Source organism: Callospermophilus lateralis, chromosome 3, assembly GCF_048772815.1.
Source record: "Callospermophilus lateralis isolate mCalLat2 chromosome 3, mCalLat2.hap1, whole genome shotgun sequence".
In the NCBI taxonomy this organism is placed as follows: domain Eukaryota; kingdom Metazoa; phylum Chordata; class Mammalia; order Rodentia; family Sciuridae; genus Callospermophilus; species Callospermophilus lateralis.
Genome location: NC_135307.1, coordinates 66,908,834 through 66,933,843, shown reverse-complemented (window position 1 = coordinate 66,933,843; position 25,010 = coordinate 66,908,834). Strand labels below are relative to the sequence as shown.

General features: G+C 38.2%; 1 protein-coding gene across 3 annotated transcripts in view; it reads right to left on the bottom strand.

Moving 5' to 3' along the window:
- Nucleotides 1–15,300, bottom strand: part of Esr2 (estrogen receptor 2) — a 44,380-nt gene extending 29,080 nt beyond the window's left edge. For 2 of the 3 annotated variants that reach the window (XM_076848331.2, XM_076848332.2), the window contains exons 1-3: nt 14,882–15,300; nt 12,408–12,580; nt 3,645–3,761 (exon numbers count right to left, since the gene is read on the bottom strand). In XM_076848331.2, the coding sequence (XP_076704446.2) occupies nt 3,645–3,761; nt 12,408–12,580; nt 14,882–15,300 (709 nt within the window). The remainder of the gene's footprint in view (nt 1–3,644; nt 3,762–12,407; nt 12,581–14,881) is intronic. The other variant, XM_076848333.2, reaches the window with a different exon arrangement.
- Between the last annotated feature and the right edge of the window lie 9,710 nt (nt 15,301–25,010).

Genomic DNA, 25,010 nt, shown 5'->3' with positions numbered 1-25,010 from the left:
CAGAAGCTTGTAGAAGGTACTGTGTATTGTACACAGATTATCTGTCTTGTGCTGACAGTCACCCTAGAAGGACAAGTGCTATTAATATCTTCAATACAGAGAGAGGAGCCAGACACAAGGCAGCTCAAAAAAAAAATTGACCAAGTTAGGAAAGCTAGAAACTAGCAGGAGCAGGATCTAAACCCAACCAATCATATGAATCCAGAGCTTGTGCTTATAACTATTGTCTTATTGTTTAACTCTTATTTTATACCAACTACCTACCAAATCCATTTTTTTTTATTTTTTTTTTATTCAAAACATTACAAAGATTTCAGAATCACATCGGTTACACATCCACATTTTTACATAATACCATAATAGTAACTGTTGTATTCTGCTACCTTTCCTATCCTCTACTATCCCCCCTCCCCTCCCCTCCCATCTTCTCTCTCTACCCCATCTACTGTAATTCATTTCTCTTCTTATTTTTTCCAAATCCATTTTTTGAAAGTATATACATCAGATGAGTAAAGAGATGACACTCAAAAGATGCTGAGCTGTTGTCCCAACACAGGGATACAGACTAAATATGTGGCTATTGAGATTGTTTTCCTGGATAGTTACATGGAAACATATCCTTGTAAAGAGGCCTTATCTCTGTTGTCCGTCTAGGCAGCTGTCCTCCTATGATAAATAACTATATCAACACATCAGTAGGAAAGAAAAGATCAGAGGTAAAGAAGAAAAAATTAGTCACAGACACATGATTTATGACTAAAAAGGGAATGTAGATAGTGCAGGAGGATCCGAATGCAGGGAGACTACCAATCCTCCAAGACTGAATAGAAGGTAGAGTGTGGGTAGAGGGTTTGGGGGAAAGACAGACAAGAAGAGCATCTGGAGAGAGGCCAAAAGTAAAGAAACAAAATGACATTCAGTCCATAGGAGTCCAACCCTCATGCTCTTCCTACTGTGGGTGCTGCCTTGAACCCTGAGGCCTAGAGCTGTCCAACAGATCCTAGTACACAATGTGCCCTTGACCTAAGACTAAACTGAAAATCATTGTTTTTTAAAAACACACACACCACACTCACCTTAAAATATTGTTTAACTTAAAAATAAAGACCTTTTCTTTGTAATTTTTTTGTCAAAGGGCCGAAGGCTTTCTCTTTAAACATCTCTGACACCTGGAAAAATCACCTTTCTGCATGGACTACACCCCTATGTCATTTCTGGATTTCCAGTTGCAGTATTTTTGAAAAATATTTTTTAGTTGTCAATGGACCTTTATTTTATTTATTTACATGCAGTGCTAAGAATCGAACTCAATGCCTCACACATGCTAGACAAGCGCTCTACCACTGAGCCACAACCCCAGCACCCAGGGGCAGCATTTTTAAAATGGAGCAACATGGCTGGGTGCAGTGGCACACGCCTATCATCCCAGAGGCTTGGGAGGCTAAGGCAGGAGGATCACAAGTTCAAAGTAACTGCAAGGTGCTAAGCAACTCAGTGATACCCTGTCTCTAAATAAAATAAAAAATGGGGCTGAGGATGTGGCTCAGTGGTTGAGTGCCCCTGAGTTCAATCCCTGGTACCCAAGGGCAGGGGGGAACTAGAGCAACAACTTAGATATTCCTAAGTTTGTGATTTCTCCCCCTTCTTAGCTATTAGTCCTTTACAGTTTTTTTTTTTTTTTAATATTTATTTTTTAGTTTTCGGCGGACACAACATCTTTGTTTGTATGTGGTGCTGAGGATCGAACCCCGGCCACACACATGCCAGGCGAGCGCGCTACCGCTTGAGCCACATCCCCAACCCCCTTTACAGTTTTGTTCAAAGCTTTCAAGTAAACTTTCACAGAAACAAAAGCCCAGGAAGTGTGATCAAATTAAGAGAGTTCTTCTATACTTGTGAATTAGATGAGGGTTCTAATCTACTGTACATACAGAGAAAAAAAAGGAAGCAGAGAATATTTAAAAAGCAGAGCTACTAAAAGATGATCAGGGAGAAAAAGAGAAAGATGCTCATTTTAATTTTTCACATAATTAGTTACCAAGAAAGAAGTTACAACAAATTCCAGGCAAAAATATAGGCTAGCAAAAGAATAAGAAAAGCACAGGCAGAGCAGATATGAAAATATATAAACAATAAGCATGACTGGGTATGATGGTGCACGCCTGTAATCCCAGCTACTGAGGGGACTGAGGAAGGAGGCTGCAAGTTCAAAGCCAGCCTAGGCCACTTAGTGAGCTTAGTGTTTGAATATAAAATAAAGATAAAAATAAACAGGCTAGCCAACTGGTCCCCATGGCTGCCGTGCTGGAGCCGGGCAAGTCCGGGAAGGGGAAGGTTCTTTTCTATCTTATCGTAGCCCTTTAAGCTCCTAGGAATTTTAGATGTTGAAAACATTCACTGTGCACGGGATTCGATATTATATGGTTCATTGGGATCTGTTGTGGCTGGACTTGGACATTTTTTGTTAACTAGTAGAATTAGAAGATCATGTGATGTTGGAGTGAGAAGATTTATCTTAGTGACTTTAGGATGCTGGTTTCCCTGTAGGTATAATCATGCAAAGCAAAGAATCCAGGAAAGAATTGCTAGAGAAGGAATTAAAAACCAGATTTTGTAGGAAAGCACCCAGCTTGATCCTCAAAGAAAACAAATCAGCAGCAGCAGCAGCAACTGAGCAATTCTGAGCATAAAAATCCAAAACGTCTCCCTCAAGTCAGTGTGAGCATTGGGACCAGCCACATATTATGTACAATAAAACTCAAGTTAATAAAAAATAAAATAAAAATAAATAAACAGACTAGGGATGTAGTTCAGTGGAAAAATGCTTGCCTAGCAAGCACAAAACCCTTGGTTCAATCCCCACCACCATCACCAAAAAAATAAAAGGTGTATACAGACAAGTAAACCAAAAGCTATCCAGGTGGAGAGAGCAGGAGTAGGCATCTTTGTGACTTGTTATATTAAAGTGCTTTTTAAAAACATGTATATGTATAGCATATATACACACATATCGTATATATATATACTATATATTATATACACTATATACTATATAGTGTACTACATGTTATATATATATATATATATATATATATATATACACACACACACACACACACACATATATATACCATCATAGAATAAAATCTGTTTCTGACTCCTATATGTATTTTTCCACTTCTAGAAAGCTAGTAGAAGGAAGCAAGACACTTCTCCATAGCTACCCAAACAACCCACAAGATAGTCTATTTTCTTGTCATAAGTTTCCACTGTGGACATTTAAATCATGATGTCATTCTTGGAATGGGTCTTTTCAGGGTCTTAGGAAGATGGCCATCCAGCCTGTTTAAACATTTCAGTGGCTAGAAGTTCCCTAGCCCATGTAGTGGCCTATTCTGTTGCTAGACCCACTGGAACTTTGTCAAGTTATTGCCCATTTGGGGCCAAAATCTGCCTCTGGCAGCTTGATCACACTCTTCCCAGTTCTGTCATCTGCAGCTCAGGGAACTGGTCAATGCCGTGTGACAAACACTTGAAGATAATCACCATGTCCTAAATCTCTTATCTGGGTTACGTGCCCCCTAGTTCCTCGAAAGACAGTTTTCAGCATGGCTCCATACAACAAAAGGCAAGTGAACACTCACCGCATTTCACCATTCCTACTTCATAGCACTTCCGAAGCCGGCAGGCCTGGCAGCTTTTACGCCGGTTCTTGTCTATGGTACACTGATTCGTAGCTGGGCAAATATAATCATTATGTCCTACAGTACAGAAAAAAAAATGAAGGTTCTCGTTAAAATATTTTGGTTAAATTTCTTCCAGGGCAACAACACTGATAACATTACCCAGCTGACTGTTGATGAAATTGTAAATTAGTTCAACCACTAAGGAAATCAGTATGAGGGTTCCTCAAAAGACTAGACATGGGACCACCCCATGATTCAGCTATACCATGCCTCAGTATTTATCTGAAAGAATTAAAGCCATCACCCTATAATGATATATGCATACCCATGTTGATAGCAGCATAATTCACAATAGGAACCAGTCCAGGTGTCCATCAACAGATGAATGGATAAAGAAAATGTGGCATAAATATATACAATGAAGTTTTATTAAGTCATAAATAAAAATGAAATTCTCTCATTTGCAGGAAGATAGATGAAACTAGACCATCATGTTAAGTGAAAGTCAAACTCAGAAGTTCAAGGGACTATGTTTTCTCTCATGTGGAAGCTAGAGAGGAAAAAGGAAAAGAAAGGTGGGGGCAGACCTCATGGAAATCAAAGGCAGATCAGTAGAGGAAAGAGATGGAGGGGTAGAAAAGAGAAGGGGGGGTAAATGCTGGAGAGCAATTCTGGCCAAATTATATTACTATATTGTGTACACAGACGAGTGTGTAACAACAAATCCCATCATTATGTGCAACTCTAATGCACCAAGAAAAAAAATGTGAGGAAAAGTACATTATCCACGTGAGAGACAGGGGACAGATACAGATACAAATGCCAAAGTGACACCCTGATAACAAGTAAAGGAGAACTAAGAATAGTCAGTACCTTGCTTTTTGGCTAATAGGTTATTCCCTCCATATTACTAGAATTTAAAATATATATATATATATATATATGCTTAAGCTGAGCACAGTGGTGCAAGCTTGTAATCCCAGCAGGTTGGGAGGCTGAGGCAAGAAGAACAAAAGTTCAAAGCCAACCTCAGCAACTTAGCAAGGCCCTAAATAAATCAGTGAGACCTATCTCTAAATAAAATATAAAAAAGGGCTGGGGATGTGGCTCAGTGGTTAAGTGCCCTGGGTTCAATCCCTAGTACCAAAATAAATAAAGAAATACATTTAGAAATATTCTCCTTTGGACATGGAAAGGGAAAGTCATATGAAATTGATTTGCTCCAAATCACAGAATTCCTCAAGAGTTGTGTATCAGCTTACCAAATTCAACTGCTTGTATGCTTTTACATATATCCCTCTTTGGGATTTCATATGATAAAATGATGCGAATTCATAACCAAATAAGAAAAGTAAACCAAAAGGAACAAATAAAGAAATTAGTAATTGTTCTGGGAGATGAAACTGACCAGATTATGTTGTATGAGTGTATGAATACATGACAATGAATCTCACTAACATGTACAACTATAATGAACCAATAACAAAATTTTAAAACAGAATTTAGCAATCTACATAAGAACAGGAAGTACTTCTTTAGCTGTGGTGGGTTATCGTTCTCATTGCTTCACTCCCTCCCTCGCTCCACCTTGTGACCCTGTGATATGCTAGAGTGCACAGAGTACATTTCTGCACCACTGATGTTGGGTTTGACTCCGGGACTTACGTTAGCAATGGTATGTTAATAAATGTGCTGTTCTAACAGTTGGCTTGACCTTTTGAATGCCTAAAAGGTAGCCACTGGTCCAAGGAGAATGTGGGGATGTGTGGAAAAGACCTGAACTCAACCCAAAGGCCAGGGCCAGCCTTATGGAATAGAACCATCTTAATCAACCCATAGATCCACCCATACGAAAACTAATGCTCAGTGTAATAGGACATTAAGATTTCAGTTGTTTGTTAGATAACAACCTCTAAGACAATTACACTTTAATTTCTATGTAGAGATAAAATATTTCAAAAATCAGTTATTTCATGGGCTGGGGCTGAAGCTCAGTGGTAGAGCACTTGCCTAGCATGTGTGAGGCACTGGGTTTGATCCTTAGCCCCATGTAAAAATAAACAAATAAAATAAAGGCATTCTGTCCATCTATAAATACGAAAAAAATAAAGTTATTTCAGATGCAGTATGGAGAATGGATTAGAGTCAGCAGAACCAATGGAGGACAAGAGACCAAGTGAGAACCTGCTATAGCTGTGTAAATGAGAGAGGCTGTCTGGACTGGACATTCGTAGAAAGGATGATAAGGGACACATGGGTCTGAGAAAGGTTTAGAAAATGGAGACTATCATAGAACAGATAAAAAATAAATAGAGCATTCGGGTACCTTTCTTTTTCTTTTGGTACGAGGGATTGATTAAACTCAGTGGCACTCAACCACTGAGCTATATACCCAGCCCTTTTTTACATTTTATTTAGAAAGAGGGTCTTGCTGAGTTTCTTGGGGCCTCACTAAATTGCTAAGGCTGGCTTTGAACTCGAGATTCTCCTGCCTCAGCCTCCCGAGCCACTGGAATTAAGGGTGTGCGGCCACATCCAGCTCTTTTTAAAATTTTTAAATTTATTTTTACTACTGGGGATGGAACTCAGAGGTACTTTACTACTAAGCTACATCCTCAGCCCTTTTTTTGTTTTTTATTTGCAGAGGCAGGGTCTTACTAAGTTGCTTAGGGCCACACTAAGTTGCTAAATTGAACTTTTGATCCTCCTGTTTCAGCCTCTTGAGCTTCTGGGATTACAGGAGTGTACCACCACCCCTAGAGGTGCCTTTATTTCTTCATTGTATCTTTCTAATAAACAACATAGCCTGAACTTCTTACATTAAGCCTAAATGGATCAGATTTCCAGAGTAGGCAATGGATGAATCTCAATGATAAATGAATAAGTCAGAAAAGAAATAAGTCACAGGACACAGAGGAAAAGGATTCAATTTATGCAAAGTTCAAAAACAGAGAAAATGAAACTATAGTGCTTAGGGATATGTGCACATGTGGTAAAATCTTAGCAAGGAAGGCAGAAGTTAGGACTGTCTTACCCCTGGAGGGAGGGAAGGAGCTATGATTGGAAGGGCCACCCAGGGGTCACTGCAATATCCTATCTCATTACCTGGGGGCACTGCAATATCCTATCTCATTACCTGAGCACTGGTTACACAGGGCTTTTGCTTTCCTATTCTTTAAACTGAATATAATGCATGCAGAATTCTACTTTTTTTCCTCTCTCTCTCTCTTTTTTTTTTTTTTTTTTTTTGCATAGTGGCAAATAAAAACTCCAACCTTTTAACATACTCCACAATTTTTTTTTTTTACCAATATGAGTATCTCATTTAGCAAAGAAAAGTTCTTTTGATCTTTGGTTAGGCCCTTTTTCTTCAGTTACACTTAAATGACATAATTAACTATCTTTTATTTCAAAAGATAGCATCTCTAATAATACAGTCTCATTTTTATTAAAGTATTTTGATCTTTCCCTCTAAATATTTTATTAAAATATCTTTCCTTCTGCATATAAGGACAGAGAGCTAGAAGGCTCATCACTTATGTGAGTAATTACTTCTGGGTGGTGGAACTGGGGGTGATTTAACTTTCTTCTACACTTATTTTTCCACATAATTTGAATGTTTTTTAATGAATATAGATCATAATTTGTGACAATGAAGTGTTTTGTTGTTGCTATTAGTTACTCTCCAGTGAACTAGGTGTGGTGGATAGTGGGGAGGGTGGACCCTGAGCAGGGTGACAAAGGCTTCTATGTGGGACCATCCCCATGGTGGGGTAGTGAAGCCCCATTGCAGTGAAGAGGGTGTCTGCCTGGAGGATGAACAGGGGCAGCAACAATTAAAAAATTTTCATATAGAGGTATTGATTAAAGAAGCAAACAGGAAGATGCAAATATGCAAACAGGAAGAAACTAGAACAAATCTGCCGTTACACTTCTACAGCATGTATATGTATGCACACACACACAATATATATTACTTAATGCTGTCCCCTAAGAAGACTTGGAAGCAGGGACACTCCCAGAGCAAGGAGAAAACTAGTACTCAGATTTTTTTTCTTTCTCCCTTTTTTTTTCTTTTTTTTGGTGAGGGTGTACTGGGAATTGAACCCAGGGGAGCTTTACTACTGAGCTACCTCACAGGCCTTTTTATTTTTTATTTTGAGACAGGGTCTGGCTAAGTTGCTGAAGCTAGTCTAGAACTTGAGATCCTTTTGCCTCAGCCTCCCAAGTCACTGGGATTACAGGCCTGTAGCCACCATGCCAGACTACAAATACCGTTCTCCACTAGGAGAAAATGGGGCTCCATGGAGAAACAACTTATCCCAGGACTGGGACAGGCAAAGTATGGATAAGCCTGAAACTGGTTAAATGTAATCAGTTTCTCTTATTCACTTACGAATAAGTGCCCAAAGAATTATAGGAACATGTCAAAAAAGACCCTTCTGTCACTTTAAGGTTTCCTGCTGGTCAAATCCACAATAATACAGATATCAAAATAATAAATAATGATACTAAAGATAATAATCCATTGCAAAAAATAGGATATCTTAAGTTATAATAATATAAATTAACTAACTAAAGGTTTAATGAAGAACGGGAATATTTGCATAGTCTCAAAGGATTTCCTAACAAAAAGACTTATGAATTACAAAGAGAAAGAAAAAAATAAAGAAAAAACAGAAGTTTTACAGAATACAAGCCTGGGAGACATCATTTAAATCAAGTAACCAAAATGAACATCACTAGGAATGGGACAAATTAAAATCATGCACCACACAAAAGGAGCTAATGGAAAGAACACAGCGTCATAGCCACAGAATCATCTCTGAAATTTTTATTCCTGCCAATAATGTTAACCTGAAACTAATGAAGAGGAAACATCAGGCAAATCCAAAGAGAGGGACATTCTGCAAAATGGCCTAAATCTTTAGAAGTGCTTATAATCATGAAAATCAAAGAAGGACTCAGGAACTACTCTAGACAAATGGAGAATAAAAACATAACAACTAAATGCAAAGTCTGGTTCTGAAACTGGATTCTTGTGCTACAGAGGGCTCTGTTGGGAAAATTGAGGATTTGATGGCAGTAATGCATCCTGATGTTAATTTCCTGATTTTGACAGTTGTATTGTGTCAGAAATACATGTTAAGGTATTCACTGTCTGAAATTCAAGGTCTTCGGCTATCATTCAAGTTGTTATACGTTCCCTGCAGTTGCAGGACTGATGTTTTAAAAATCATCATTCACAGAATTGTTGAGTACCAGCAAGTAAACAAAATGCACAAACTAGCTGGGCGTGATGGTGCACAACTGTAATCCCAGGGGCTCAGGAGGCTGAGGTAGGGAATCTTGAGTCTAAAGCAGGCCTCAGCAAAAGTGAGGCGCTAAGCAACTCAGTGAGACCCTGTCTCTAAATAAAATACAAAATAGGGCTGCAGACATGGCTCAGTGGTCGAGTGCCCCTGAGTTCAATCCCTGGTACCAAAAAATAAAAAAAGCACAAACTGTTGTCTTGCTCAACACTGTACCTCTAGAGCTTAGTACAGGGCTCAGTAAATATTCATTAAGTGGATTTTAATAGGAAAGAGAAGTAAAATAAAGAACAAGCTTTTAAAAAATAAGCCACGCCTTCATCTGGACCGGAATGATGAGGAGCTTCTCCCTTGCTCTGTGCTCCACAGCCCAGGAGAGAAACGGCAGCATCTCTAATGGCAACTCAGTGTGTGAAGAAGCCAACAAGGTCAGCACTAATGGACTGCCCAGCACAAACAGCTTCCAGTGCACTCATCCAGGGAAAGGGACCGAAATGTATTAAGATGTGGTCCTGGAGTTTATGAATCGAGTTAGCAAGACAAGTTTAAAATTAGAAAAACAAAACAGTGTTAAATGGAACCAGTTTCTCAAGTTAACAGTGTACCATCCTGGCCTATTTGAGACATTTGAGTGGACATTTTCAATTACTGCAAAGTATTTATGAAAATATAAAAGGTCCAAAGAAAGGATCGTTTAGGCCTTAAGTAGTTGTCACAGCATAAACTCTTTCCTTTTTGCATATTTATAATTTAACATTCCTGGCTGATGCAGGAGGAAGGAATGACATTGGGAAAACTTACTTTCAACTGTTATCAGCTATAGTCTCAAGGTTCAAAGATATTTCAGGCAGACAGATGTTTTCCCAACAGCAAAAAAGATGAGTCTCTCTCTCTCTCTTTTTTTTTTTTTTTAAAGACATACTTAATTGTAATGGACCAAAATTTCTTCAAGGAGCTGGCACGGTGGTGCATGCCTTATAATTCCAGTGGCTCAGGAAGCTGAGGCAGGAGGATCAAAGTTTAAAGCTGGTCTCAGCAACCTAGTGAGGTTCTGAGCAACTTAGCAAGAACCTGTCTCAAATAAAAAGGGGGTGGATTGGGGATTTGGCTTAGTGGTTGACAACCCCTGAGTTTAATCCCTGGTACCCAAAAAAGAAAAAAAAAATCCTCGGGCTGGGATTGTGGCCAGCAGTAAAGCGCTCACCTAGCACGTGGGAGACCCTGGGTTGGATCCTCAGCACCACATAATAATCAATAAATAAAAGTATTGTGTCCAACTACAACTAAAAATATATATAATATATATAGTATTATTTTTTAAGTCCTCAAGGGGTAAAATTCCAAAACCTCAGAAAGATACAGAATTCAAGAATCATATCAAGCTGGTGTGATGGCACACACCTTTAATACCAGTGACTTGGGAGGCTGAGACAGAAGAACCTCAAGTTCAAGGTCAGTCTCAGAAACTTAGATCTGTCTCAAATTCAAAGGTGGGGAGGGATAGCCTGCGGGTGTACCTCACTGGTGGAGTGTCCCTGTGTTCAAACCCCAGTACCACAAAAATTTTAAAAATGTATATCAAGAATTCAGTTCTGAATTTCAGAAAATATAAACTGTCCACATCACATATAGCAAAAAAACTGGACCTGGCCTAATAATTCACTGCTATGACAATCGTTTAAATAAAAAAATATTTAAGCATTGGATATATTTCCCATAATCAACTTCATTTCATCTTTAGAACAATTCTGAGTATCTGTTTCACAGAGGAAGCTTCAGATGAAGCCAAAGAGATATTACATGGAAGATCCAGGAAGAATGGGTGGTTATCAAACAGGGTAAATTTCAGAGGTTACATAGAAAGATGACTTTATCCACCAACATTCTACTCCTCACCACCATCTGGGTGCTATTGGTGCTTCTCTGCTTCAGGTAAAACTTCCTCTTAATCTGCACTTATCAGTGTTACCGGTAAGTTAATTGCTAGTTGCCATTTGCACACTATGAACCCCCTTAAGGCTGCTGTTCTTAATTGGTCAAGACAAGGCACTTGGGGCTAGGGGTGTGGCTCAGCGGCAGAGTACTTGCCTAACATGTGCGAGGCCCTGGGTTCAATCCTTAGCTCCACATAAAAATAAATAAATAAAATAAAGATATTGTGTCCATCTACAACTAAAAAATAAATTTTTTTTTTTTTAAAAAGAACAAGGCACTAAGCCAGGCTCGATGGCACATGCCTATCATCCCAACAGCTCAGGAGGATCATGAGTTCAAAGCCAGCCTCAGCAATGGGCAGGCATTTAGCAACTCAGCCAGACCCTGTTTCCAAATAAAAGTACAAAATAGGGCTGGGGATGTGGCTCAGTGGTTGAGTACCCCTGAGTTCAATCTCTGGTACCAAAAAAAAAAAAAAAAAAGGCACTAAGGCTTTGATAAAAAAGGGAAGAAGACCTCATGGTACATTCTTGAATCTCAGCAACTTGGGAGGCTGAGGCTGGAAGACCACAAGTTTGAGGCCAGCCTCAGCAACTTCGAGAGACTCTGTCTCAAAATTTAAAAAGAAAGAAAGGTAGGTAGGTGGGGGAAGGAGCTCTATACAAGAACACTGCCCAGAAGGGACATCTGAAGAAGAGATTATGAGGCAAAGAGAAAGAAAGGAACACAGCCAACAAACAAAGAGACTTCAGCACAATCAGGGCTGGCATGGGAGGGAGTGATGGCAAGGATGTGTACAGAATTGGGCTGACTGGTCCTGAAGCCAGTCATGAACAACTTGAAATTGATGAAAAGGTGATTTTTGAAAATTAGCAAACCAAATACATGAACCCTAGCCCAGAAGGAAATTGGAGAATGTTAGAGAAATGATCTAATCCCAGAGCAGAAAACAGGGAGCCATGCAGGAAACTCTAAGTTCAAGAAGACAGCATTTCATCAATTCTCAAAGTTCGCTGCAGCTGAATTCTTGATTTCTGACCATTTCCATAAAATCTATTTATTCTCCTTTCCTCAGGAGCCATCCCATTGTCAGGCCTGTTAAGCATGCCCTATATTAAACCTCTGCACCTTCTAACAAGTGCACCTTTTCCAAGCATTATCTTTTTGAAACTGTAACTGGACATCTCCCCATGATCCTGGGGGTAAAGGGAGGAGCAAGACCCATTCGAGTTGGCTGTATGACCTTAGGGTTGTGGCATAGAACAAGACAATCAAAAATAAAGTTCTGTGCACTTGAAACAACCCACACACCAGCTCCTCCCAGCCCACTCCCAAACACACATGATCCTCCAATCTTCACGTGAATAGAATGTATCCAACAGATCATTGCTGAAATTTCTACCAGGTCATCTCTGCAAAACTGTTTAAAAGCAAAAGTGGAAAACTAAAAGAGCAGTGAACAATACTCTTGTACCTTGAATGCTTCTTTTAAAAAAGGCCTTACATCCTTCACACGACCAGACTCCATAGTGATATCCAGACGCATAATCGCTGCAGACCGCACAGAAGTGAGCATCCCTTTTTGAACTTGGACTAGTAACAGGGCTGGTGCAATGGTTCACACTGACCTTCCTCTTCAGTGTCTCTCTGGGAAGGCAAAGAAAATATTCATTGTAAAAGAGCATGAAGAGAAAGGAAGGGTTTTTAGGGGGAAGAAAAAAAGGCATGAACATTGTCTAATTTAATCTCTTTGCCTTCCAGGACTCATGATAAATGTATTCTAGGAAATCTAATGGAGCAGAACCTCTGTTACTGATATCAGATCCATGTGGAGAATGACGGATGTGTGAAAGTGGTTAGGTGAGTTTATGCCCATCCATGCACAGGAAGGAAGCAGAGGCTCAAAGCTTGCTGCGGGGCAACGGGCACCAAGGAGGAACAGAACCCAGCAAGGGAACACTAGGGGGCACTAAAAACACACCTGGCAAGTTCCTAATTTTGTCTGAGCATGTTTGTTTTGAAAAGGGAATAGTAGAGGTATTACTGACTTATTACTTAATTTGTCCAAATATTAACAAAACTTTTATTAGAATTCAAGCTCAGAAACAAAAATTATTTCCTCTTTAAAAGAAAAACATTACTTTTATATTTTTAAACTGTATTTATTTATGTTTTATAGCATTGAGGATCAAACCCAGTGTGTCACATGTGTGAGACGAGGGCTTGAACACTAAGCTATATGCCCCTAACCCAACATTACTCCAAAAAAGTTACCTATAATATTTTTCTGGGCATGGTGGCATACACCTGTAATCCCAGCAACTCGGGAGGCTGAGGCAGGAGGATCATGAGTTCAAAGCCAGCCTCAGCAAAATCAAGGTGCTAAGCAACTCAGTCAGACCCTGTCTCTAAATAAAATACAAATACATTGATGTACCCCAATGGTTGAGTGCTCCTGGGTTCAATCTCAAGTACCCCCCCACAAAAAAAGTTATCTACAATTTTTGCTGAATGTGGTGGTGTACACCTGTAATCCCAGTAGCTCAAGAGGATAGCAAGTTTGAGACCAGCCTCAGCAACTTAGCCGGACCCTGTCTCAAAATAAAACATAAAAAGGGCAGGGGGGTTGGGGCTATAGCTCAGTGGCAGAGTGCTGGGATTGTGGCTCAGTGGTAGAGCACTTACCTCACACATATGAGGCACTGGGTTTGATCCTCAGCACCATATTAAAATAAACAAAATAAAGGCATTCTGTCCATCTATACTACAAAAAATTAAAAAGAAAAAAACAACACTGATGTGGCTCAGTGGTTAAGTGCCCCTGGGTTCAATCCCTATTACAAAAAAAAAAAAAATAGTAAGAACAATTGGATATTCGGATACTATACATGCAAACACCCACACACACCACAAAACACAAATTTTTTAAGTTACCTACAATTTTTATATTCTTTTTTTTAATACACCAATACAAAGTTGTTATTAAAAGAAGAAACTAAAATTATTATATAACATTTTCTGAAAGTTCCTTTTTTAAATATGCATGCCAAGGACTGAACCTATGGTCCCACATGCGCCACGCACATGCTCAATCACAGAGCCATATCCTCTGCCTGATTTCTCAAAAGTGATGAATTTCAATACCCAACATGCCCTAACGTGGCACTATGCTTGTTTTAGAAGTTTATTTCTTCTTTGTCCTTCTTTTGATACCATCCTTTCCCTCTATAGCCATACTAATTATTAAAAACATAAAAATTTAGACTGAAATAATTCATCATGTTACCTTGCATTTAAAGAGCTCAAATATTTAATTTCAGAAAAACTTAATAGAAGCCTACATTTATGTATTTTCTCACCAAACTTCTTAAAGTATTGTTTTAGTTCATGGTTTAGAAAGCTTGTACTAATTACCTTTTCAGCCTTCACATGGCTAGCATGTTATTTACTTTTATCCTGGAAACAATTTGTCCTGAACACTAAGTTGTAACTCACAAAAAGACTCTAACCTGAAAGTAAAGATTTATTTTTCAAACCCAAATAGCTTCATTAGGAGGAAAGTGATTCAAGGTCAATCTTTTTTTAATTTTTAAAAATTTTTTTAGTTGTACACAATACCTTTATTTTGTTTATTTTTATGTGGTACTGAGGATCGAACCCAGGGCCTCACACGTGCTAGGCGAGCGCTCTACTGCTGAGCCACAACCCCAGCCTGATTCAAGGTCAATCTTCATCACATCAAGACAGTGGTCACCATAGTGAATTCTCCCCATGATACCTATCTACAAGCACAACCTTTTAATGAGGGCATCATATGTTTTCAGTGCTCTAAGTTATCTAGGTGACAAAATAAAGACCTTGTATAACACACATCTTTCTTCTCATTAAACCACAAAGCAAAGTGCATCATGCCCACGAACTGCAGTTCAGAATGAAGACTACATTTACCTGTTGACAGGTAAGGTGTGTTCCAGTGATCTTGCTTCACACCAAGGACTCTTTTGAGGCTCTGCATATAGAAGTGAGGACTGACAGTGAATTGCTAAAGGAGACAGGTGCCCAGGAGTTGGCCATAACACGTGTGGGCTTGCTGTCTGTTGACCAAGCCCACTTTCGTTGTTATCTGAAGTGCTGGAAATACTGTAATTCATCACAGCAGGGCTATAGAATGCCATGGCCGAATATTCATGATGGCTCTCTACATAGGAGGAAGGGATATATATGGGGCCATGCTCCAGGGGTAGAACAGATTGACTGCAGTTGTAGGAGGCAGGAGAGTTAAGGCTAGATGGTGAGTTTTTGATATCCATGTCTTGAACAGGCAGCAGCTGAGAAAACTCCTTATGAGAAGAGGCACAAAGGGACATTATAAAGGACTCAAGGACTCATGGGCAGGTATAATGGCTGTAAAGAGAAACAAAAGATACGGCTATGAGCTATAGAAGTAACTGTTAAAAAGTATTCAAACATTTTTTTTTTTTATAAATGCACACCTTTGTACGGGATTACAAATACATCCAAAAAGATACATGTGAAAATATTAACTACAGAGGGGTAGGAATGTGAAGTGTGAAACTCTCATTTACTTCTTTTTTTTAATATTTATTTTTTAGATATAGTTGGACACACTATCTTTATTTTATTTATTTATTTTTATGTGGTGCTGAGGATCGAACCCAGGGCCTCACACATGGTAGGTGAATACTCTACTGCTGAGCCATAATCCCAATCCTCATTTACTTCTTTATTGCTTCATTGTTGTGGTAGTTATTTAACCATGATAATTTATTCTACGATATTTTAATTTTATTTCACTATAAATTGTGTTGAGTTCAACGGTGGTATTCCTTTACAGGGAATACAAAACTAAAATCAAGCCATACAAGCATAAGATAAACCAGTGATGAGGCCTGCTCAGTCTATACTAGAGCAGACACCAGTTCATACCAGAGCCCACATGAAGGTGTTTTTGTTCAATAGAAACAGACATTAATGGGCTGGAGTTGTGGCTCAGTGGTACAGCACTTGCCTAGCACGTGTGAGGCACTGGGTTCAATCCTTAGCACTACATAAAAATAAAAAAAGTTATTTTTTTTAATTTTAAAAAATAAACAGACATTAACAGTAGCAACATATGGCCATAGAATGTGACCATAAGTACCCTTGAACTTTTTGTGAGTTCTAGTGAGGCTCTGACAAGCCTAACATTATTCTCTTACCATAAGTCAGGTAATAGAACCCATCTGCTAATGCCAGAAACTTGAAGGTTCTTCATCCAGCTGGAAATGACTACAACTTAAAGCCTTTTCCTCGTTGGCTGCCTTTCCACTTTAGAGTCATCTAACAGATTAATTTCAATGTGACAAAAGGTATCATCTGGATGGCTATATCATGCACTGGTGACAAGGACAGGTTTAATAATGTTTGTGCTGAGACAATTGTACCTCCTGGTTGGTCTTCTAAAATACTTTTGAAAACTAAAAACCAAAAAAATATATAAAATGCCATCAAGTATGCTTTTTCTGGAGCTAGAGAAGTTTATTTGAAAGCTCATGTGGAAAAATAGGAATAGCCAGGTAAACCCTAAAGAAGATCAATGATCGGGGCTAATATTATTAACATATTCAAATACACTGTGTTCTTTCAATAATAAACAAGGTCCCTCCGCAATCTTGTAGCCTCAGGTTGGTGATAACTTTTCCACAGCCACCCAACCAGGCTGTGGCCCAAAGGGTCAACATCTCAAAGGAATTCATTAAGAAATATCACCTTATCCAGAGAGGTGGCACATACCCATAATCCTAGCATGTTGGGAGGCTGAGGCAACAGGATTGAGAGTTCTAAGCCAGTCTCAGCAACTTAGAGAGGCCCTAAACAGTTTAGGGAGAATATATATACATATATACATATATATATACATATATATATATATATATATATATATATATATATATATATATATATTTTTTTTTTTTTTTTAAGGCCTGGGGATGTGGTTCAGTGGAAGAAGTGGAAGAGACAGGGAAGGAAGTGAAGAAATCACTCTACAACTTGCATGCTGTGAAGGCCTTCTGGCCTTGAAGGAACCTGGACCTACCTTGACCATGCATTCACACTGGTTACTGACTGCCATCTGCACAGGGGCACTTTGGAGGGTGCATTTTGCTGGCCCTGATTTAGCCAGGCTAAATCAATCAACACCTCTGCTACTTCATGGCCAAACGTCGATTATCCAGTGAGGTTTGAACTCCTTCCAAATTTGTTCTTCCTTAGGTGTTACTCCTCAGTCATGGGGTGCCAAAGAGAGTTTCCTTATCTTTTATACTTAATCTGTTGGTAATTCTTTAAACTTCCCCTGTTAGCTGAGTATTAATTCTTTAAACTTCCCCTGTTAGCCGAGTATGGTGGTAGAGCCTGAAGTCCCAGCTACTTGGGAGGCACAGGCAGGAGGATTGCAAGTTGGAGACCAAGCTAGGCAATTTAGCAAGATGTCCATCTCAAAAAATAGAAACAAAAGATTTCCCCTGTTGAAAGTATTTATAGTTTCTATATCCTGAGTTAATTCAAACTACTACTGTGATGGCAAAACCAGATGTGGTTGTGAAAAGAAATTACAAAAAACGCTATGGTAAGAAACCAATGCCTGGAGAAGGGGTCAATTCCACTTCCTTCTCTAAGCCTTTCTCCAGGAAGCCTAATTAACCATGGAACTGTAAGCCTAATTAACCTTTTGAATTGTAAATAACTGCCCTAGGAATATGACTACTCCCTCTTGAAATGTAACAGATTTCTTCTTATCTGTTTTTGTGAGCATGCTTTATGTTAGAGACCCTGCACAGGGCCTTCAGCTGCTTAGATTAGGATTTAAAAAAAAAAAAAGATGAAAAGCCCCAATGATAGGATGGTTCTAAGATGACTTGAAATAACCTATAAATATTGTGAGAAACTGTGGATCAGGGCTCAGAATTTGGAGTTTTTGTTTTCCTCTGGGCCCACCTGCATAAAATCAAAAATTTGGAATTCTCCTCCTCTCTGAGTGCTACTTGCTCTTTCTGGATTAGTCGGTTTCCTGCAACACTACTGTAAGAGAATAGAAGATCTGAAAATAGAAGATTTGAGAACAGAAAATCCAAAAGCAAAACTTTTTGGAAATTTGGTATACCTCAAATCCCTGGGAAAACACTGGACGGTAGTCCAGCCACTGAAAAAAAAAGAACAGTGGATATATATCATACACTGTACCAGAATAAACTCCAGAAATCAAAAAGTTCAGAGAGATGGAAGAAGAAAGCAGGGGAAAGAAATATAAATGTAGAAGAGGGGATAAAAGGGAGAGGGGAGAGGAGAGGCCCTATAAGCACCAGCAGCAAACATAGGAAAATCCCTTTACAACCTGAGTGTGAGGGGAGAACTCTGGCTGAAAATCCAAAAGCAATTTTTTTTAAATAACCAATAAATTCAATACCCAAACCCAAATATCATACAAATACCATAAGCAAAGTAAAAAAAAAAAAAAACTAATGATAAATTATAAAAACAAAAAGAAAGAAAAACAATTCTCAATTTATTTTAGAAACAAGGAGCTAATCTCTCTAATACATGGGGAGAACTCAGATTAGAATGAAGAACAAACTACTCATTAGAAAAACAGGCAAAAGTCACAGACAGAATACAAAAGGAAGGCAAATGCTTCTTAAATAAAAAAGATGTTCAGCCTCATTTGTAGAAGAGATGCCTACATTAAGATACTATATCTCATTTAACACATTAGACAAAAACTTAAATATTTCCCTGGCAAATGATTCAAATGTTTGAAAACAGACTGTTTTGGCAAGGCCACAAAACAAAAAAGCCAGCAACACATGCCTGGAATCCCAGCCACTGGAGAGGGTGAGACAGGAGGATCACAAGTTGGAGACCAACCTCAGCAATTTAGAAAGCCCTATCTCAAAATATAAAAAGAGGTAGGAGGTGTAGCTCAATGGTAGAGTGCCCCTGGATTTTATCCCCTGTACCTCCCCGCCCAAAAAAAAAAAAAAAAACAGGAATAACAGGGATTCCATGTGTGTGCATATGTGCTAATGACTGAAACCAGGGACATTTTACCACTGGGCTATACCTCCAGTGTTTTTTTTTGTTTGTTTGTTTGTTTGTATTATAAGTACTCTCTTTTTTTTAATATTTATTTTTCAGTTTTCCGCAGACACAACATCTTTGTTTGTATGTGGTGCTGAGGATGGAACCCTGGCCGCACGCATGCCAGGCGAGCACACTACCGCTTGAGCCACATCCCCAGCCCTATACCTCCAGTTTTTGAAACAGGGTCTCACTAAGTTGCTTAGGGCCTCCTTAAGTTGCTGAGGCTAGCCTTGAACTTACCATTCTTCTGCCTCAGCCTCCTGACTCTCTGGGATTACAGGTATGCACCACCGCACCTGACTAAGGGACTCTTTTCTACAATGCTGATGGGAATGGAAAATGATAATCTCTATGGGTCTTTTTTTAATATTTTATTTTACTTTTTAGCTGTAGTTGACCCAATACCTTTGTTTTATTTATTTATTTTTCCTGAACCTGAGGATCAAACCCAGGGCCTCGGGCGAGCGCTCTACCACAGAGCCACGACACCAGCCCTCCAGGATCTTTGACAAAATATATCAAATATGTATGTTTTTACCTTTTGGACTATGACTTTCAAAAAAAGAGAAAAAGAAATCATTTGTTAACATTGTAAATTATCATTACATCAGTTTCTCTACTTCGATACACACTAATTAAGGTAATTAAGCCTATACTCTCCTCCTTCTTTTATACCCCAGTACTGTGAAAGGAAACCAAGAATGCTCTACCGCCAAGCCATACCCCAAGCCCTTTCTAGTTTTTATTTTTTTAATTTTAAGACAGTCTCACTGAGTTGCCCAGGCTGGCCTTGACCTGTGATCCTTCTGCCTCAGCCACCAGGCCTGGATCTGTATCCTGCCTTTTTGAAAGAATCTATATTTTATTCCATTGTCAAGGGAAACTTCTGTACAAAGGAATATCAGCGGGTAAATGGTTCAGAAAAAAATTGATAAAGCAAATCAGTAAAAATACTGCAATTACTGCATCCCTGGATAGCAGGCATACACAGACATTCTTTTGTCAATCTTTCAACTATTCTGTAAATTTGAAATTTCTATAAATTTTTCATAATAAGCAGCTTTGGAAAAAAACAAATTAAAAATGAAAACCTTTTTAAAATATTTTAAAATTTGGAATAATATAATCTGGAAAAGGGAACAGTGACCATTAATAATGAGGCTGGTTAAGAGAGAAAATTAAATGAAGGCACTTGCCTTCAGAATTATCCATCCTCAATATTTTCAACTCTAGCTTAAATTATAGGCAATTTGGTTCTCTAGAAGCTCCCAATATCCTCCTTCTGATGTTTTAATTTGAATGCTCCCTTCCTTTGTCCTAAAATCCTATTTATAGTGGCTTTAATTATGTTCATAAATTCTTCAACATTCTTCCCTTCAAAAGATGGAGTCTAGCCTGGTCCTTGAGTGTAAGCTAGATTTAGGGATTCACTTTTTTTTTTTTTTTTTTTTTTTTTTTTTTGTATAATGAAGTCCACTTCCAGAGGTACTGTCTGAGCCGAGTCCTCATGTTCTTCTGGGGTCAGCCTTTATTATTTTTTTAAAATTTTTTGTCTTAATTAGTTATACATGACAGTAGAATGCACTTATGTATTTTGATATATCATACATAGATGGTATATAATTTCTCATCTTTCTGAGTATACATATTGTAGAATCACATTGGTCATATAGTCACATACATGTATAAAGTAATGTCTGGTTCATTCTACTGTCTTTCTTATCCCCCACGACCCCTGCCTTCCCCTCCTTTTACTTCCCTTTATCTAATCTAAGGTAATGTTACTCTTTTTTTTTGCATTACAATTCTTAATACACATATATACCACAATTTTTGTATCTCTGTTTGTATATAAAGTATGTTGAATTGGGTAATTCAAGTCTTCATACATGTACTTTGTATAATGATGTCCATCACATTCCACCATCCTTGATAATCCCCTGCCCCCTCCCTTTCCCTTCCACCCCTCTTCCCTATCTAAAATTCATATATTTCTCCCATGCTTTCCCTCCCAATCCCACTATGAGTCAACCTCCTTATATCAGAGAAAACATTTGGTATTTATTTTGGGGGGATTGGCTGACTTCACTTAGCATTATCTTCTCCAATGCCATCCATTTACCTGCAAATGCCATGGTTTTGTTATTTTTTAATGCTGAGTAAAATTCCATTGTGTATATATGCCACAATTTTTTTTTATCCATTCATCCACTGAAGGACATCTGGGTTGGCTCCACAGTTTAACTAGTGTGAATTGTGCTGCTATAAACATTGATGTGGCTGTGTCCCTATAGTATGCTGTTTTTAAGTCCTTTGGGTATAGTCCAAGGAGAGGAATAGCTGGGTCAAGTGGTGGTTCCATACCTAGTTCCATACTCACTTCTAATAAATAATGTCAAAAAGGATAATGTGTGATGCCCAAGACTAGGTCATAAAAGGCACTGTGGCCTCTTCATACAGCTCTCTTTGTATCATACACTCGCTTTGGAAGAAGTCAGATACCATAATTGAAGGACACCCAAGCAGCCTTGCAGAGGTCTCCTGATAGTGGCCAGCAAGAAACTATAGTCTCCAGTCCATAACTCTTTGAGCAAGATATTTTGGAAGCAGATCCTCCAACCCCAGTCAAACCTTCAGATGATGGTGTGGCTGACATTTTGACTTGGACCACATGAGAGGACATCCAGCTTAATTGGTCCTAGATTCTTAACTCTTGGAAACTATGATGTTACACATGCTTATTATGTTAAGATGATAAATTTTATAATTTGTTACACAGTAACAAATAATATGATATCCAAGGTATGTAATTCATCATTTTCCTCTCCTAAACCAGTCCTTTTCCTTATTTGCATTAAGCCTGTTATAGTTGTCTTTGACTTCGCCTCTTTACCCAGTCACCATTAATCACCCAGGCACATGGTCTCTGTATCCAAATGCCTTGCCTCCATGTCTGTCTTTTGCTGCCATATTGAAGAAAGTTCTTATTATTTCTTTTCTGAGCATCTAAAATAGGCTCCTTACTGCTCTTGGGTCCGGCCTTTTCCAGATCCTCAGAGCTCAGAGTTGCCAAATTAACATGTTTTTTTGTTTGTTTGTTTCTTATAGGGAAAGAATATGAAGAACTCTGTTTACAATATAAGATTTCATGAAGTCAAGGGATCACCTTCAGTAGGCATGGAGCTGTGCTGAAGAAAGAAAATTTATAAGAGGCCTACCTCCAGGAAGCTAATATACCACCCAGCATCTGGAGAGTACAGCAAAGATCAAAATTCAAAACACAAAGTATAGTTTTTACTGAAAGAACCATTGTAAAGTTGAAAAATATTTTGTGTTATTTATTTATTTATTTAGAGATAGGATCATGCTAAGTTGCCCAGACTGGCCTTGAACTTGCAATCCTCCTGTCTTGACTTCTGAGTAGCTGGGATTATTGGTATGTACCACCATGCCCGGTTAAGTTGAAAAATCTTAAAGTATTGTAAATTAGGGACAGTCTGTACTTAGATTCCTGATTATATATACAATCCCTGATTCCTAATAGAAAATATGCTAGATATGGTCTATAATGCTTTTTCTAAAACTAGTAGCTTCCAAAGTTTTTAATTGTGTTAAAATATACATAAAATTTACCAACTTAACACCCCACTCTCCAGTACCAGGGATTGAACCCAGAGGTGCTCTACTGCTACATTCCCAGCCCTTTTTATTATTTTCTATTTTGAGACAGGTTCTTGCTAAAATGCAGATGTTGGCTTTGAACTTGTGATTCTCCTGCCTCAGCCTCTTGAACAGCTGGGATTACAGGCAGGGGCTACCATATCCAGCACCATCTTAACCATTTCTATTTGTACAGTTCATCAGTGTTAAATCCCTTCACTCTACTGTGAAACCTATCTCCAGGATGCTTTTCATCTTGCAAAACTAAAATTCTATTCCTGTTAAGCAACAACTCCTCCATTTCCCTCTATTATTCATTTTTTATTACTTACTATTATTTCCCTCTTGCCCCACTTCTAGTCCCTGTAAACCACCATTCTACATTGTGTCTCAAGAGATTTGACTATGTAGTTCATATATATGAAACTACACAGCATTTATCCTTTTGAGGCCCATTATTTTTTTAATATTTATTTTTTAGTTGTAATTGGACACAATACCTTTATTTTATTTATTTATAGGTGTGTTGAGGATCAAACCCAGGGCCTCACATGTGCTAGGTTAGTGCTCTACCACTGAGCCACAATCCCAGCCCTTGAGGCTGCTTATTACACTTAGTGTAATGTCCTCAAGTTTTACCCATGTTGTAGCATGTGTCAGAATTTCCTTCTTTTTTAAGGTTGAATAATATTCTAACACTTTCTGTTTATCGAATAGTTTTAAACAGAGAGCTTGAACTCATTTACCGATCCATGGAAATGACCTGGGTTACAGTGAGTGGTTGAATATAGGAGAGGCCACAGGAGCTGGTGATTGAGGAATCAGTAACCATTAGATGGCAGCTTCAGAACTGACAGCATTGTTAAAAGGCATTTGTCTGTCCTGAAAATATGTCTCATATTTCAATCCACCTACACATACACCTGCTCACTGTGCTTGTTTTCAAAACTTACCTTAGCAATCATATTTTAGCGCACTGTTTTTGCTATATTATCTAAGCATATCTAATATAGCCAAATATTTAATGAAAACACACTTAGAATACTTCAACAACAAAATTTAAACAGGATACAATGTAATAATTGAGGGCAAGATACTTAAGGTAACATAAAACATATTGCATTAATATATAATATTATCTCCAGATTACATTATATTATTCATCTTGAACTTGAAAAAAGTATAAAAAATAAGATGGACTACCTAGTTAATGAATAAAAAGCATGTTCAAAGGTTAGTAAGGTCACTACGGTTAGTATTCTTTATACAAAGTACTGCTCAATATAAACTTATATAAGGACAAATACAACACTTTCCATCATCAGATTAAATTATATCCAGGAAATTATAAAGCAAGAAAATAGTGAATTTTAGAGGAATTTGAATAGAAGACTTCAAGTTAATAAAAATTATGAAAATTTTAATTAAATGGCTTCACAAAGAAAACATTCTATGAATGTGTGGTCAACCAAGGTTTAACTGAATTTCAGATGGTCTCAACTTTACATCTCCCAAAAGAAATGTAATTAGCACTTTAGCACAAGCAGTTCAGCAGAGCCAACACCTCAAACTATCAGAAAAACCTCTGCCATATTTTCCTTTCATCAGACTTCTTAAAAACTGACACAAAGTAAAGAACAGTCCTGGCAATTCATGATCCTGAAATAACACTTGCCATTATCTAATTTGAAAATGAACACAAAGTTTTAAAAGAATAGGACATCTTCCTCTGGGGTAGAGAATCAATTCCATCACTCATTTTCACCTGTAACAAAAATGTTGGTCCAATGATGCTAAAATGACCTGTTAGACCCACACCACCAAATGGCAAACCCCAAGATACATCCAGGCCATTAATCGGGTACTATGATGACTTTTTCTAGAAAATACAGATCTCACATGTTAACCTATCCCAACTTCTCTAGAATTTCTACACATTCCCAGCACAATGACAATTAATGTTAGAGAACTGAATGCTGAGTGGTCATAAAAAAGCAAGTTACTATTTGGTTGGATAGTTTTTGGATGTATCCAGATTCATGTGACAACTATTTCTCAAAGGCATCTTGGGAAATTAGTAAACTTGGTAGCCAATGCATAGTGCTTTTCTCCTAAGCCAAGCCATAACAAGGGATGATGAACTTAAACCACTGCAGTAAACAGGAACACAGGCAGCATAAGGGGAGCCTTCTCCACTAAAAAACTGTGAACAAACCCATTCTGGTTATTTGAGTACTTCTATTCTAAAACGGAGATACAAAATGGTTAAAGGAAAGAA